The sequence below is a fragment of the Chlorocebus sabaeus genome, unplaced genomic scaffold (genome assembly GCF_047675955.1).
Source record: "Chlorocebus sabaeus isolate Y175 unplaced genomic scaffold, mChlSab1.0.hap1 unalloc_scaffold_1351, whole genome shotgun sequence".
Classification (NCBI taxonomy): Eukaryota; Metazoa; Chordata; class Mammalia; order Primates; family Cercopithecidae; genus Chlorocebus; species Chlorocebus sabaeus.
In genome coordinates, this window is record NW_027327137.1 from 1 (window position 1) to 17,626 (window position 17,626).

Below are 17,626 nucleotides of genomic sequence, written 5' to 3' on the forward strand. Positions count from 1 at the left end.
AGAAGAGAGTGAAAAGGAATTAAGGAGAAGAAAGGAGTCAACTACCTTTGAAAGAGGCTGTTCTGGGAAGAGGTGATAGAGTCCCCTACGGGATCATTGTGATATTCCACACGATCATTGTAATGGTCAGCCTGTTACGCTGACACACAAACCCTGTAGCCATTCACAGCAACAAGGACCATGTGGGAGTTATAAGATATATAGAGCTGGCCCCTGTGGCTGGGGGAGGGGACCAGGGAACAGAGGGCTCTTTTTCCTAATTAGCTGTTTTCATACAGGGAACACATGACCCAAACACAACCACCAACTGGGTCTTTGACATATACAGGCAGAAAGGGGGAGCTGGGCTTTTGTCTGCCGCAAACTCTTTTAACTTGCCTGTCACCCCAAGCTGCAAAACTCAACAATGAGTCAGATGAGCTGGGCCGCCATTTCAGATAGTTTGCTAAATGGACTTGGAGACAGGTATTATTTCAACCCACTCAGCGTTGAAAAATACTGTAAAACTGAGACTGGGTTAATATCTCTTTTTTTCCTTTTCTAAGTGATTTGTGATCATCTTTTTTTGCCATTTGCCTAAGTTTCCAGTATATCTATCCCAAAATAGTGTGTGGTTAAAAAAGAAACACATTTCAAAGAACCATATTTCTTAGTAATAAATTCAACCCATTCATAAAGCCTAATCATTCTCCTGTTCAAACTTTCTTTTTTACATTGACTGTTAACTCAGTAAGCACAGATGCATTTCCAAGAATATTGCAAGGGAATTACTTTCCCTGTCTAATGAAAGGCACCTGCTAGCATACATGGTCAGTTTAAAAATCAGCAAATTGAAGAATAAAGGATAAAGCATGGAGAGGATGCTCACTGTGTGGATGTGGATATGTGTGTTTTTGTGTGTCGTATTGTTGATTCTCTGACTTGGAAGCAATGAAAAAAATCTCAAATATTTTCCAACAGTTCACTTAAGGGAAAACAGTTCTGCATGAATGATTTCTCCAGAGCTAGAGGTAACATGTGCTAACACTAACTGTGCTGAACTGGAAGTCATCAAAATGCCGTGCCTGATGCCACTGCCCAGGTAGCAGTCAGCGGAGCATTTCCATATACAGCTCAAAGAGAATTTCCATCTGTAGCCATGGTGCAGGCAGGTTCAGAGAACTCTCCAATGCTGAGATTAAAGAAATCCACAACAAAACGCTTCTCCAAGTGGGTAAACACAGTCTTTCATGGACAGGGCTGTTTAGAAAAAATACTGCCTTCTTTGTTTTCCCACATATTTACTTCGTTGTATAGCACAACTGGAAAATGGTGACAAGACCATAAAAAGCTAGATGGAAAAGTGTCAAATTAAACCCACAGCAAAACCCAGAGCTGATTGGCTTAATTGGAGATAATGAGAAACAAAACCACAACCCTTACTTGCAAAGCGAAATAGAGAACTGAAGCAATTACCCAGAAAATTTACCAATGCTCCTTTGCTGAAATGCCTAGAAAATTGAAACCAAAATGTTTTGGGATTTCAAATGTCTGGATAATGCCCAAAAGTCCCATCTCACTTTGCCAGTGATGATCTGGACTCGGTACATATTCCTTTCCTTCTGGTGAAAAGTAGAAAACTGTCCTACAATGTAGCGTAACATTCACCCCGATTCAGTAATCAGGTTGCTGCCCGCAGAGACTATTATCAGTACCTTTGGGCAGACAGTTCAAGCCGTGTTTTACTAGAAAGCAGCAGATGAAGACTTGAGGTGGGGATGTCTCCTATCTCCTGGAGGTGATGAAGACTTAAAGGATCAGTGAAACAAAAGGGAAAGTGAATGCAAATGACCTCTTTTAGGGATTAGACTAGAGTACAATTTTAAATAAAACTTAAGGTCATCTGCCTACAGCTAGAGTATGGTCAATCAAGCCATTTGCAAGTGTTCAAACTCAGAGGTTTCTTCACATGCTCAGTCTTGGGAAGTGCACAAATACAGGATTCTATGAAATTGTGCTATGGAAGCAGCAATCACTGAGGACATCCAGGCATGGAGAGCACAGCCACTGCAATTTATTCCTCTTTAAGCTCAGATAATACTATCTGTGGGCAAAACCACTCATTTTCAGATTGACACTCCACCTTTAGCACGTAACGCCATCTTTCTCCCTGAAAGTCCTAACAATGTCATGTCTCCCCAGAACAGATGTGTTTCAGGGTGATGACGTTGCAGAAACAGCAAGTTAGGCTGTGGTAGACTCAATGCACGGAGCCCAGAGAAAAAGGTGTTTGGAGATGGGGAGGGCTGGGGTGGCTTTACCGAAGCTGGGGGCGCTGTGCAGGGTCATATCCCGGATCACCCTCGTGCCAAAACAGGACCACATCAAGAGGAACTGCTGGGCCACCTTCTTCAAGGACCCTTGTCTCTTGGCAGCCACCTACAAGAAAGTGAATGGCTTTAATAGTGGTCGACTTGACCTTTCATTTATTACTGTTTCTTTGAAAAATAAGGCCAGTTGCAGTGGCTCATGCCTGTAATCCCAGCACTTTGGGAGGCTGAGATGGGCGGATGATCTCTTGAGCCTAGGAGTTTGAGACCAGCCTGGGCAACATGGCAAAACTCCATCTCTACAAAAAATACAAAAATTAGCTGGGAATGGTGGCACACCCCTGTAGTCCCAGCTACTCAGGAGGCTGAGGTGGGAGGATCACATGAGCCTGGGGAGGTCAAGGCTGCAGTGAGCTAACTGCACTCCAGCCTGGGCAGCAAAGTGAGACCCTGTCTCAAAAATACATACATACATACATACATACATACATACATACAGAAAAATGACAGGAAGGCTTATGGTCTTCAAAGTCATTGCTATGGAGCAATGGTTTTTGTTTTGTTTGTAGCAGCAAAAATACTGTAAAAAAATGAAATCTTATGCCAAGACTCAGTGTATACTGCAGATAAAAGAGATGCTGACCTGGTTGAATCGGGGATGGAAGACTTAAGAGTCCTGCCTTGTGCCCCCTTCACCTCCTGGGGCCTCTCCTCAAAACCCTGTTCAGACAGCTCACCATGGGGCTTTGTGTTAGCCAAGTTCACAGTAGGCGGTGGTGGGCTGCAGGACCCAAGGCTGCCCCCTCAGCGCTGGTTTACCAACCTTCACAACACAGCGGTCAACCATGGTATCCAGCCACTCAATGTAGGACTCGATGGGAGACTGTTCCTCCAAGAGGTGGTCAAACTCCTGATATACTGTCAAACAAAGGAGAACCCCACATGCATCACTGCGGTTGTATTTAACAAGAGCTATGTCTTAAAAGAACAGGGGAACAAAGCTTTGAATAAAGTAAAACTTTAAATAAATAAAACTCCAAGGTCTTAGCAGAGCATTCAAGACTTTATAAAACATGCCCCAACTTACCTTTCCAAGATCATCTTCCATGCCTGTGAACACATTAAACTGTGGCTATCCCATATTACTTGCCATTCCCCCAACAAGCCCTGCTTTTTTCATAGCCTTAGTCTGTTTTTTCAGGCCATTCCCACTACTTGGTTCCTCATGGCCCAGCTGAAACGGCCCTGGTATGAAATCCCTTTAACCTTCCATGCCCCTTGCCAGCAGAACTGATCACCCCTCCTTTGCACTCACATAGCACTTTAGTATCGGTTTTCTACCTTTATTATATGACTAATGGCACTGGTATAATTGGATGGGCATGTGTGTCTCCCTGCTAGTTCTTCGTCTGGTATCTTTATTAGCTGGTGCATTATCTGTGACATAGTTGTTACCCAACAAATTCTTGCTTGAATTAATGGGTGAGGCATTGCTGCTCTCTTGCTCTCTGCCCAGGGTAGGGCACATTTGATAATTCAAATGTTTCTGGACAACAACTATATCAGGCAGGTAGCTTAAGCAGCCTCTCTGTGTGGCATGTAGTAGGTGCTTAATAGATACTTGTTGAGTAAGTGCAACAGTCTCTTTGCTGCTCATTTTCCTCATTGGAGAGATAATCCTACCACTTTACAACCTGTCTTCATCTTAATTCAGATAACTGAATCTGGAAGTGCTTTTTAATCAATGAAGTGCTCTAGAAAATAGAAACATGGCTCTGGTGATCTCTAGTTTGAAGCATCTCTTTTCATCACATTTTTGTGTTTCTGTATGCAGAGATCAATAAATCAAACCACAATTCAAGATCCATACGTTTCTTTCATTTTCACTTGAGCAGTTTTTGTTCTCTCATTTTAAAGGACTGGCCACTTTGCTCTATTTTACTTAGTAGATGCTTGCTACAAGAAGTAAGATTCTGAGACCAGAGGGTCATAGCACTAGAATGCTCAAATGTTTGTTGACTGAACGGATGAACAACCCAAGGAGGTAGGTACCATTATTATCCTCCATTTTACAAGTGAAGAAACAGAGACAAAGAAAGATGAGTAATTTTCCAAAGGTTGTTCTTTCACAGCTAGTGAATTACAGAGACAAGATTCAATCACAGCCTGACTCAAGTGCTTGCCTCCTAACCACTTCACTATGCTAATACTAGACTGTGTACCAAGCAGGTGGTACAGATAGTCTCATTTAATCCTTTCACATTAGCCCCATTTTACAGAAATGAAAACCAAGGTCACAGTGCACTGGAGCCAAGATTTGAATCAAGGTCTTTTGGGCATCCCAGCCCCATGCTGTGTAAGAGCTGTGTAAGAGTAAGGTTTGAACCACGGTCTGTTGGGCATCCCAGCCCCGGGGATCCCAGTCAATGGAACTTGGACATGGGGCTGGGATGCCCAACAGACCTTGGGCAGTTACAATGATAACTCATTCTAATCAGCTTGCTTAAGTACTAATGTGCACTTTTAAAATCTAAGGTAAGCTGAGCATTGCTGGCTGAGATCTGTATCACAGAGGTGATGGTAACCACCCCCCCCAAGCAAGAGTTTGCAGATTTGTCAGCTCGCTGTGAGGAAAGAAGAGCGCTGCACACAGTTGTCCCAGCCCTGCTCAAGATGACCTTTGGTCCAACTCCATGTGTGTTCAGGGACTTCCCAGCTGTCTGCTTGGGAGGTACAGGGTTGACACACATGTGCTGGACTGCCTTGAGGCTTGATACCCTACCCCAATTCCCCCTTCACAGCACTGCATTACATGGCATTGTTCTCTTTGGTAAGATGCAACACATCTGTAAATACATGTTTGAGGTCTAATTTACCATTAACTGTAAACTCCATGTTGGTAAGGGTTGTGTCCATCTTATTCGCTGCCCTCTGGCCAGCATCTAATACAGTACCTGACTTAGGACAGGCATTCAGTAAGGACTAGCTGGGTTGAACTGAACCACAGCATTTATGTCCCCAGAAGAAGAATGCAGTCACAGCTTTAAAGGGCACCATTCTGCCCTGGACCTAAGGAAACTTGAAGAGAAAGCCACAGAGGTTCTTTCTTGAGAGAGGCAGCAGTGACCTCCACGGTGCTCCAGCAAAGGCTCAGAGCCTGGTCCCTTAAGCAAGCAATGCTGATTGTATTTTTCCCCATGAGTCTGGTTCACATTTTCCTCCCTCATGAAAGGTGCTGAGGCGGGAAGAGAACTGAGTCTAACACTACTAGGAAGATTCGCAGAGCTAAGAACTAGGTTCACTCTGGGTTTCCACTCATCTCTTTGGTATTCCATGAACCTTGCTGGACACCTGCTCTGTGCCTGGCCCATTGGGAGTTCCTAGGGACACAATGATCAGAGGTACCCCCAGTGCTATTAGGGTATGCAGGGCCATGCTTTCTGTTGACGTTCCATCCAGGGGACAGGAAAAAGCAGAACAGGAAGCATGATTGTAAACACTTGGAAAGATCCTGGAACCTCTGAAACTCACCCACATTTCCCTTTTTTTTTTTTTTTTTTTGGTCTCCCCTGCACATGAATACATGAGCAGCATTAAGGCCTGGTGGTGAAGCTGAGACTAGATGTGAGACCAGACTTCGGTTCAGCTCTATTGCTTAGTGGCTGCGTGACCTTGAGTTAGGTTCACCAACTCTCTAAGCCTGAGTTTTCTGATCTGTAAAGTGGGGGTGGTAAGAGTGTCTTCCTCATGGGCTTGATGTGGAGATTCAATGGGACCATGCATGTGTTGGATCTGACACAGGAGCTGGCTTAGAGCAGGCAGTCAATAAGCTGAATTATTATTTTAGTGATGATCTCTAAAATTCTTAACAGGGGAAAAGTGGGCTGGGGGCAGCTGTGAAGGAAGAAGTAACAGCCTGAGTAAGCTTTGGGCTAAGTCAGGAAAGAAGTCCTGGGGAAGGTCCACATGTTCAGACATTTCAACTATTCCATTTGCTTTTGTAAAGGGCTTATTGGGAAAGAGATCTCTGATAGGACCCTCTTAGGGAACTTTATTTGTTTAAAGGCACCTCAAGTTTAAACTGGGTAGCTCAATGAAGAGTTCCCTCAAGACAGCAGTGCAGAAGGCATATACTAAGAAATCTGAAGGGGCTTGGGGCTTTCAGAAAGACCCCTCTTGGTGGGGCAGCCTCTCTGCAGCTCCCCAGGCAATGTCACTTTTGGGATCCTGGGCCTCACCACCCCATTGAGAACATGGGAGTGCATGCTCTTAACACCTTTCTGAGACCTGATGGGAGGAATGTCCCCTCACGTTTCCTGACCTCATGTTCTCTAATTATGGAGGTAGCCTGTAGACACCGATGCATCCAGGGTCATTGGGCTCAGGGGATGCCCTGGGCAGTCAGCTGGGATGGGCATCTGAGGAACAGCAGGGATGTGCTAACAATGATGATGTTCTCTGGCCCTCTCATATTGCTTTAGTACTAAGAACAAACATCCTGCCTACATGGGGTTAATATTTGGAGCAGTATACCTGCAGTCTGCATGGTGGAAATCTTTGTTCGCCGGGACATGAACATATATTCACAGAAGTAAAACTGAAAACGCCATCCACCTGCTTCTCAAACATTTAACGTGATTGAAAGGTTCACCTGCCAATAAGTGGACTGACTCATGTGACCCTCAAATGAAAAATAGGCAGCATATCCAGCTGACCCCAGACTGACATACACTGAGATAGGCAATAAGCTTTTGTTCTTATATTTAATGCCACCTCCATGGAACCAGGGCTGGCATTCAGGTCACACGTGGGGCCCTTTGCATGACATTGTGTGCTGCCCAATTGCACCAGAACACTCTTTATCCAGCAGTGCTGACACATGTCCTCTTAAGTCAATTAGCCCTTCCTTCTGGACTGACTCATTTAAAAGGAACAATGAGGAAGAAGAGATGCTGGGAAGAAGGACAGGGTGGGGATACCACTTCAGTATTTACTAGGATACTTTTTCTTTCTTTCTTTTAAAAACAAAAACAGGACAACAATCCCTGGTGGGACAGCTTACATTGGATGATGAGTTTCCGATGTTCATCGCGAGAGTCTTCCATGGTGTAAAGGGTTTGCTTGGTGATGCTGTTTAGGTCCACATTCCTCCAGTCTTCCAGCATTTGGAACGTGATGTCTGCACTGTGGATCACTGTTCGAGATGCCTGTAATCCAATCCAGTCAACTCATTAGCTCATGGGTTGTTAAAACCCCTTCACTGTATTTCCTTTTATGCCTTGGTAATGCATCTGCTTATGGTATTTTGCAAACTACCTTGAAATTCCAGGAAATTCAATTTCAGGAAAGTACCAGAAGACTCCATAACTCAGAAGATGCAGACACTGTTTTCTCCTGTGGCTCTTTCCACACATGTCTTTTTCTCTACAAGCAACTACCAGGGTGGGTTGGGCCAGACCAAACCCTGCTGATTCCAGTCCCTTTGGTCTTGACCCCATGGAACAATGGGATGAAGCCCAGAGATCTGTCAGCTTTCTGATGTAAGCCTGTGGGATGGGAGCTCTGTGCTGAATAATCCTTGTATCTCTAGTCCCTGAGAAGCTACAGGCCGGGATTTAGAAGTGTTCTTGCTACCCCAGGGCCTAACTTAATCCCAGATATTTCAAAGTGTATAGTTTTCATATAAATACATTCTGAAACAGTTTATGCTCTAGTTTTCCATTTTTGCTTTTTTAAATGTAACTATAATGATTAAAACATATATGAATAATTAGGTTGGAGGAAAAGGGAAACTATACCACCATACATCTCAGTAGTTTGTTAGTGGATGGAGGGATGTGTATAGTGTGTGAATATTTTTTTATATTTTTATATGTGTGTGTGTGTGTGTGTGTGTATGTGGTTTTTTTTTTTCTTTAAAGCTGTGGCTTTTTCATGGAACCCTCATTAGTGAACTTAAATTTACAGGTTGGAACAATACCTGGAACAATATCATCAAGTTGAAACAATATTGAGAAAAGAAAAATATATATTCAGGATCATTTCCTTTACTTGCATGTTTTCACAATGTCTTTTAATAAAATTTAAAAAAGATTTAAAATACACAAAGACATTGTCAAGTCTCCTAATGCTTGTAAATTCCTAGGCAAAGGTAAATACTGACAACCCCTTGTTGTACCCCGACCAACCAAGCACAAGTAAAATCTGAGTTAAATAATTGGAGAACTCTTTAAAGGTCACGAAGGCGTAGAATATATGAGTGAGGTGAATCTCTAATGATAGGCGTAGAATATATGAGTTAGGTGAGTCTCTAAGGATAATGAAAACAACTGAATAGAAAGGTAAGGTGTCCTGCATTCAAACATAATCTAGTTCAAATCCTGGCCTCGTTGCTGACCAGCTGATTGATTTCGGGCGGGCAAGTAGATTAACCTCAGCCTCCTAATCTATAAAATGGAGATACAATAGTACCTACCTTTTTTGTTTTTTTCTTTCCTGAGCATGTTCCTTCAGAGATGCATTGTGAACCACTTTATTACAATGAAATGAACTGTTTACCAAAGAGTGAATTCTGTAAGCAAGTGTTTAGAACATGCTATTTTTTTTTTTTTTTTTTTTTTTTGAGATGGAGTTTCACTCTTGTCACCCAGCCTGGAGTACAGTAGTGCGATCTTGGCTCACTGCAACCTCTGCCTCCCAGGTTCAAGTGATTCTCCTGCCTCAACCTCCCTAGTAGCTGGGATTATAGGTGCATGCTGTCACACCCAGCTAATTTTTTTATATTTTTAGTAGAAACAGGGTTTCGATACATTGGCCAGGCTGGTCTTGAACTCCTGACCTCAAGTGATCTGCCCACCTAGGCCTCCCAAAGTGCTGGGATTGCTGGCCTGAGCCACCGCACCCCACCTAGAACATGCTTTTTAATGGTGTCTCTTACCATTGTGTTTAGGGCCTTAGTGCTTACCTCTCAAAGAAGGGCTGCTGTTGAGGATTCCTTGAGATAGTGTTTGAAAAACAGAGTGCATAGTGCAGGGAGCTCAATAAAAGTGGCTACTGTTGTTCAGATTGCTTCTCTTTCAGTGACTGTGTTGATGCCTCAAGGCCTTTGCACATGGTGTTCTTGCTGGCTGGAACATTCTTCTCCCTCCTTGCCCCAGCAGCCCCACTACGATGTATGCTCCAGCCTAAATGTCACACCCATGGAAAGGCCATCTCTGACCACCTATTTTCATTCTGTTTCTTTCATCACATTTTAACACTTTTGTTTTCCTGCTGAGGGCAAGTACTACTAAGCACAGTATTGGGCACACAGTAGGCACCCAAAAGATTTTGTAAAGTGAATGGTTAAGATAGGAATGCCAAGTGTTTACTTGCCTGGTGTATCTGAAAGAGCCTGGACGTGCGAATTTTGGGTCTAAATATTTGAGGTGAGTCTTCAGTTGGACGTTGTTTAGTCTGACTTGCTGTGTGTGTGTGTTTAGGAAAGCTCACTGGGATGTTAGCTGGTGTTTCATTCCCAGACTTAACCCTAGTCCTCTGTCTGATCTGGGAATGTGTCTGAAAGTTGTCCAGTAGAGATGGAAAGGGGGCATTTGCTGATTAAATTACATGCTGTGTTTGTGTGGAAGGTGGAGAGGGAACATGTGGGCACCCCCACGCTTGTGCAACACGTGGCTATGGGCATGGGTGTGGACGCTTTTATCTACATGTGCGTTAAAGGGACAAAGTCCTCTCTAAATTGTCTGATCCCCAGAGGGAGGCACCAAAACCACGTCTAGTTCCCTGATACGACCCAAGAGCCACTCTTCTAAGCTGGAAAAAAAGAACCAGAGGGCCAGGCTGGCATAGCATCCGCAAAAATAAGGCAATGTTTCTTTGTTAGGCCAATATTAATTTTCTTCCCTGAATCCCATTAATCTGTCAGGCTCTGCACCGTCACCAGAACAATGCCCAGGTGTAGCCTCTGTAGCAGCCTGCATGAATCTGGAAGCATTTCCCTCTGGTCTCCAAATCAACCCCTGTGCTGTCCATGCCAGGGGCAGGACAGGAGCAGGGAGGTATGTGTGGCTGTTGTGTTATACTTTCTGGTTCCTGGCCTGGGGCCCTCCTTCAGGCCACTCTAACTAGAAACCCCTCCCTCCCATCTTGACCTTGAACCCACCCAGAACCAACAGCACCTTAAAGGAGAGGCTGCAAACAGAAACACAGGAAGGGGGCAGGCAGGTGACATTCAGGAGTGAGGTGGGCCAAGTGTGACAGAGTTGGTGGAATGAGGATGGTGGCCACTGTGGAGAAGTTTGGCCCAACAGCTGACAGCTGCCTGGGGCAACGGGGCTCTGGGAGCAAGTTGTCAGCTCTTGAAGGTTTAGCTGTCATCTCCCAGTTCCAACTGTTAGTGACCATGTGAAAAAATTGTTTTGAACATATTCAAGCCAAACAACAATAACCCCACACATCTGAGGGCCAGATTTGGACTGTGGCCACTGGTTTGCCACCTCTGCTGTAACGTCATTAATATTTTAATGTAATGTTAATCAGTTGCCTTAACAGACTTAGAGTCCCTTCATTAAAGTGCAAAATTAATAGAAATGTACTTATGTGCCATCAACCTGTAACTACAGAGTAGGTAGGGGCATGCAGTGGGATCTTCCACTTCTACTTAATATACTTATATTTTTAAATGTTTTTGATAGCAAGCATATGTCACTTTCGTGCTAAAAATAATGCAGAACTGGAAAAAAACTAAACAAAATTGGGCAAATATTGAATATATTATGTGACTTTGAACTCCGATGATACAAACAAATCATCCTCTTAATCTGTTTGAATCATTTGATTCAACCACTACATACGTTTTGGGCTGGATAATTAAGAGAAACACAGAACTGTGGACCTAGAACATATCTGAAAGGTTAAGGGGCAACTGATATCAGAAATTATTTTGTATATTAGTTGAAACTATGTAGTTATTGGCTAATGTTTTCATTCCTTATCTGCAGAAATTAATAGAGAGTGTGCCCTGGTAACCTGAAAGATCCTGCGGGAAGTTGTTTTTGCGAATTTGCCCCCTCATTTGCAACGACTCAGCAGTGGTTAAAACACATAGCGCAGGACAGCTACCTGGCAGAGATGATTTAGTGATGTTTGCCGTCTCAGAATTTGGGAGAACCTTCTCGACACTGCAAAGGGAAAAGAATTAGTTTGAAATATTTGCAAGCTTTATGATTCTAACTTGGATTTTCCAGGGGCAGATTTCAAAACGTAGGCTGCTTATTTTGCCTACATTTGTCTCACCGCCCAAGCCCATTTTATATACCCACTGGCAAAACCCTGCACTTGGTTCTTTGTTCTCCCATGTGAGCTTCAATAACTATTTCTTAATGGTGACATTCGGGGTACATATTTCAAAGTCATGCACACGATACACTCGCAGGTGTGAGAAATGGTGGCGTCAGTCAACCGTGAGTAAAAGCAATTATTGTCTTCATTTCGCTAATTGCAAGCTCAATCACTTCTCCCCATAAATAATTGCAGGAATCAAGTGGAAGCTTTGAAGAAGTCCCTTTAAAAAGTAGTATGTCTAATAGTAAATCCTGATTGAGCCTCAGCGGTGTGTGGGGCTAGGAGGTGCTTCTGGGATGGAACCTGGCTTTGCATTCATAATCTGTCCTTTTTATCAAATGAGCTCCATGACCTATTTGCATGTTTCGATGATGACTGCAGCTAGGAAAAGGTCTTGTTTGCTACACTGACATAATAGGCTGATAATTTGAAGTAGGGTGATCTTATATCTGCGGATTTCAATGCAGACGAGACATGTGCTTGCCCTAGCTCTTCATTCTTACAGAGTTGTTGGAGTGGGGCTTGTTTCCACCCCTTGCACATTCTCAAAATACACTCCCAGGCTGGGCTCCCTGGGAAGAACAGCCTCCGCCCGACACACAGGTGGAAGGTCCAACAAACCTCCTCGCCGCCGACTTTGAACAGGTTTGTTTTGTCGGCATAATTAAAATGGGTGCAGGGGCATTCTTCTTGGTAATTTCTGAACTGGTCAAGTAATAGTCAGAAATTTCCCTAGGATTATTCTAATTTGTACTCAGAGCTGGCTTGATTTGAAAAAATAAGGTGTGGGGTGGAGGAGTGGGGGTGGGAGGGGGCAGATGGGAGACTTCTAATTTTCCAGGCTGATCAATCGTTAATCCTTCTCCTTAATTACTTTTTCTTTAACTTTGTGATGTGGAATTTAGTGCTCATGAAAAGAAAAGAGCTGAAAGCCATGAAATAAAGCGGGCTTTATCAATAGGTGATGGCCACTGCAGGCAACCTCAAAGCGCGTCTGAAAGGGCTCCCTTTGCCTGTGGAGAAAGGGTAATTTGATCGCCTTCATTTTGCTCACTGGCACTTATTTCGGGCAAGAATAGCAAGCTGTTGTATTCAAATGGGGCTTTAAAAATGTATATTTTAAAACTTTGTTTTACTGAAAATCATTTCATCTTTAATAGCAACAAACAAACCGTACATGAGTCTCCCCGCAAGTACAGGCAGATTGAAACAGAAAAACAAAACTAATGCTGGGGAATGGGTGCCAACACTCAGCAAAGAAAGGGTTCACGGTCTCAATCCCTTTATGAGAAATATTAATTTGGCTTTCTAATTAGGCAGAGAATGAATGAAACCCTTAAGCTATTCTCTCTCTCCTGCTACCACCATTTTATGGGCAGGAACTTCAAGGAAATCTCAGACCTGAGTTTGATTCCTGGCCCCTACTTACAGCTGTGTGGCTGCGTGGCTTTGGGGCAACTTTCTTTGCCTCTCAGAGCCTTATCTGTAGAATAGAGATACTACTTCCTACATCGCAGAGGCAGCATGAGGATTAAATGAGATAAGGAGGATGGTGGTGGTGAGCAGAAACTTTGGTGTCAGACCTGGGAGAAAATCCTGTCTCTGCACTACCTCTTTAAGCTTGACTCCTCCTCTGTAAAGGAAGAAGTGTGCCACCTATAATAAACATTTTATGAGGATTAACTATGTGTATATACATAATTAGTATAATACCTGGTGCTTTATAGTCAACCAGTAAACAGTAGCTGCTGCTACTATTGTTATTAACAACTTACGTAAAATATTTGGCACTAAAATGTAATTCTCCCTTCCCTTTCACTCCCAACTCAGTACTTACATTCGAACTTGATGTTTCGCAAGTTTTCTGGGAGGTCGTGGAGAGCCACTTTTAGCCACTCATCCAGTTGCTTGGCAAACTTTCGAATCACCTGAGTTAAGCTAGAAAGAGAAACGATGAGTTTTAAGTGCTGCCCATGTTGCTCAGTTCCTCCCACAGTCCCCTAGAGGGTTTTATTTCCCCTAATCATGTTTGGGCTGCTACCAATAGGTGCCATTTGTAAGAGCAACCTCAGAGACAGTGCCAACAGTCCAAGCCCTGCGGAGAGCTGGTGGGTCTGGGAAGGGCACGAACAGAATGTACTCTGCTGGTCACTGATGCCCACTGCAAGGCTTGGTGGCATCCAGAACTAGTTAGATGCAAGTAAAACATGCTCCTTTATGCTTTTGAAGAGCTTGTGTGAGGGGTGAAGACAGTGGGCCGTGGGCCTAAGAAAGCCCAGTCTTGTCCGATCCTCCCAGGCAGGCAGGAACTCCGTTTGCAACATAACTGCCATGCCTGCTCACCCAGCTTACCAAACTGCTTGCCATTTGGTGGGAACTGGGAAGCAACAGCATATTTTTAAATTGGCAAACAACCTTGATATGGGCCTTGAAACCATATTAGATTCCAAGAGTCAAAGACAGTATTGGAACAGGAGGCAGGAGGGAACTGGAGAGGTGAAGCACTGAGCAGGGCAGTAGGTTGCAATAAGATGGGAATTTTGAGTTGAGAAGACACTGGGCCCCCTTTTCTGGCTCTTGCTATCAAAGCCATCTGCTCACAGGCCTAGGTTCATTCTCCACGAAGTCCTCCTTGGTTGTGCCAGATATAGGGACATCTCTCCTGTTGACCATCCACACCATCCTTGCCTTCCACCAACACCGCCTAGCTTGCTGCCCTGGTTCAGCCTTTCGTCCACTGTCTCCTGTCAGACACAAAATCACCAACCTCCACCCTGCTGGGCAACCCCATTTCTCTCTGGTCACTCATTCTTTCCTTTCTCATAGCTATCTCCAACCTTCTTCAAGACCCTTATGCCTCCAATTCCCGAAATCTCCCCTCCCTGCCAGTGGGTGGAATCACCTCCTACTTCTCAGGGGAAAAAAAAAAAAAAAAAAAAAAAAAAAAACAGAAAAACACAGAGGAAGGGTGTCATCAACACTCAGCTACCTGCCTGGTTCATCTCTTCCTCCCTAATAGAATCCAGGAGCGATCCCTCCTCTTGCCATCCCCTGCTGCTTTCTCAGGAATTGTACATTGCTGACGGTCCCTTCTCCTGTATATTCAGCTTTTTCTTCTCTACTAGATCATTCTGCTCATCTGTTTTTTTAGGAGACAGTCTTGCTCTGTTGCCCAGGCTGAAGTGCAGTGGCACAATCTCAGCTCGCTGCAACCTCCGCCTCCCAGGTTCAAGTGATTCTCATGCCTCAGCCTCCTGAGTAGCTGGGATTACAGACACACGCCACCACGCTCAGCTAATTTTTTGTGTAGAGATAGGCTTTTGTCATGTTGGCCAGGCTGGTCTGGAACTCCTGATCTCAAGTGATCCACCCGCCTCGGCCTCCCAAAGCACTGGGATTACAGGCGTGAGCCACTATGCCCAGTCCTGCTCATTATTTTAATGCATTTAAGAATGTCTCACTTTAAAAACAACAAAAACCTCTTTATTTCCTCTACTCTATCCCCTTGAGCCACTGCCCTTTCTCCCACATCACAGACGGACTTCTTCAAAGTGCTGCCCAATTCTTTGTCTCATTTCCTTCACCTCCCATTCCCTCCTCACCTCACTCCTGACCTCAGCCTAAACAGCTCTCACCTAAGCAGCCCCCATGCATGATTCCAAACCCAATGGACTTGTCATGGTTCTCGTCTGCTTAACATCTTGGCGGTATTCGATTCTGTCACCTGCGCCCTCCTTTTGGAAACACTCACTTCCCTTGGCTTCTGTGATCCCTCCTTCTGGCTGCTCCTCCCCAGTCACAGAACTCCTGCCCTCTGCCTGGTCAGCATGCCTTCCAGTTCTTCATATCTAGTCCTGGGCTCTCATCTCACAAAGCTTTCTTCCTTCCCCGGGTAGTTTCTCCAGGCCCACAGATTCACTGAATCTGTGAATTTCCCGTCTGTGCAGATTCACCGTCTGCACTTACTTTTGCACCTCTGGCCCAGAGGCCTCCAAGCTGAACTCGTGATTTCCCCCTTGGACCTGCTTCTTTTCTTGTGTCCTCTATTTCAGTATGAACTCTATTTTTCATCATTTTATTTTTATTGATAACTTTTTTATTTTCAAGAATTTCAAACATACCCCAAGACAGATAGTATAATAAACCTCCAAGGACCCATGACCCAGCTTCAACAATTGACATCATTTTTGCCAGTTTAATAGATTATATTCGACTTTTTCTTTTCTGGAGTGTTTGGAACAAATCCAAGATGTCATTTAACCCCTAAAAACTGAGTGTGCATTTCTCATTGGCAAGGTTTAAATACGTATGTGTACGTGTATACACACACATGCACACAATGTGTGTGCAGCATTTAAATCCTCCATGCCATTAGTTTATCTAACAGAATGAACAGTAATTCCTTAATATCATCTACAGCCCAGTCTGCATTCAGATTTCTGTATTTCTCCCACAGATGTTTAGTTTGTTTGAATCAGGATCCAAACAAGGTCCACACATTGCATGAAAGATACAACATTGCCCTGTTCTGTTTCTTAAATCTTTCTTCCCCCCTATTTTGTGCCATTTATTTATTGGCAACATCATGGTATTTGTTCCCTGGAATGTCCTACACTCTGATTTGGTTAAGTTCTGTCTTGTAGTGTCATATAGTCTATCCATCTATCCTGTCTGCTTCTAAAGACTTGATTAAATTCATTTACAATTTCTTTAGGCAAGTATCCAGTTTTGCATACACTATTTTGGACATAGTCTCTCTTTCCGTTTACCACATATTACAGATTTTGCTTCCAAATTACTTCCCAAGCACAGCCACGTCTCTCCCTTTTCTCCCTAGTTCAGGCTGCCGTCAACTCTCATCCAGACTTATAGTAGCTTCCCGAGTCCATCCTGCCCTGCTCACCTTCCCACCTCCACTCTATCTTCCACATTGTGAGAGGGACATTTCCAAAACACCTGTAATTTTGATTAAAACTCCTCAATGCTTTCACATCATTCTTAGGATAAAAACCCCAGTTCTTGCTGCAGCCCCCAAGGCCCCACCTTGCACCTTCTCCCTTTCTCCTCATTCTGGACCTCTGGCCTCCAATTGGTCCTCTCCCCTCAGGGCCTTCGCCCCTGGTATCCTTTCAGCCAAGATCATCTCTTCCCTCTTCACCTACTCAGTTCCTTGTTATTCAGCTAATCTCAGACTAGATGTTACTTCTATATGCAAACCTTCTCCGAAGCCCCCAGACCAGGTCAGCACCCCTGATGATTCCTCTTGAACGGCCATGTAGTTATGACAGTTTGTTGTTATATACCAACTTGTGTGATTATCTGATCATTGTACATCTTTCTCACTGTACCCTCCATGCAGAGGGCAGGGACTATGTCCATTTTGCTTATCACTGTATCCTCAGTACCTAGCATAGTGCCAGACACATAGTAGGCACATAAGAAATGCTTGTTAAGTGAAATGTAAGAATGAATGGCTCTCCATCCCCAGATGGACAACGGGCCTTGTTCTAACTGCCCCCCTCCCTACCCTCCGTATCTCTGGCTGCAGCTCCTCCCACTGTCCCCCCAGCTTACTCCATCCCCACAGCACTAACCTCCATTCAGTTTCTCCAACACTCCAGGCCCTTGCTTACCTCACCAGGACCTTTGCACTTGCCATCCCTTCTGCCTGGACGCTCTTGCCCCAGATAGCAGCTCACCTGATCACCTGATCTAAGAGATGCCTTCCTAAGCCTCAACTGACTCCATCTCCTGCAGCATCTATGCCTTCTTGACATACTGTCCTCTGTGGGTGTATACCTGCAGTTCGACCTCCTTCCTCTGCTTTCCCTCCACCTCTCTCCTTCCCAGACTGGGATGCCAGGGTGTGTCCTCCACTTCTAGGGACATACTTTTCCTCCGTCTTGTGCAGGTGGTTGCCAAGTCTACAGCTCCAGCTTCAGCCCTTCTCCTACATCCTACATTCACACTCATAG

General features: G+C 44.3%; 1 protein-coding gene across 1 annotated transcript; it reads right to left on the reverse strand.

Annotated features, from left to right (window-relative positions):
- Nucleotides 1-1,992: 1,992 nt before the first annotated feature.
- On the reverse strand, nucleotides 1,993-17,310 carry LOC140711040 (transcription factor RFX4-like). The gene is made up of 6 exons (XM_073013992.1): nucleotides 17,285-17,310; nucleotides 13,489-13,589; nucleotides 11,430-11,488; nucleotides 7,372-7,516; nucleotides 3,133-3,227; nucleotides 1,993-2,418 (listed from the first exon to the last, which is right to left on the reverse strand). Exons 1-6 carry the CDS (start codon nucleotides 17,308-17,310, stop codon nucleotides 2,224-2,226), a joined length of 621 nt encoding a protein of 206 aa, XP_072870093.1. The 3' UTR covers nucleotides 1,993-2,223.
- Between the last annotated feature and the right edge of the window lie 316 nt (nucleotides 17,311-17,626).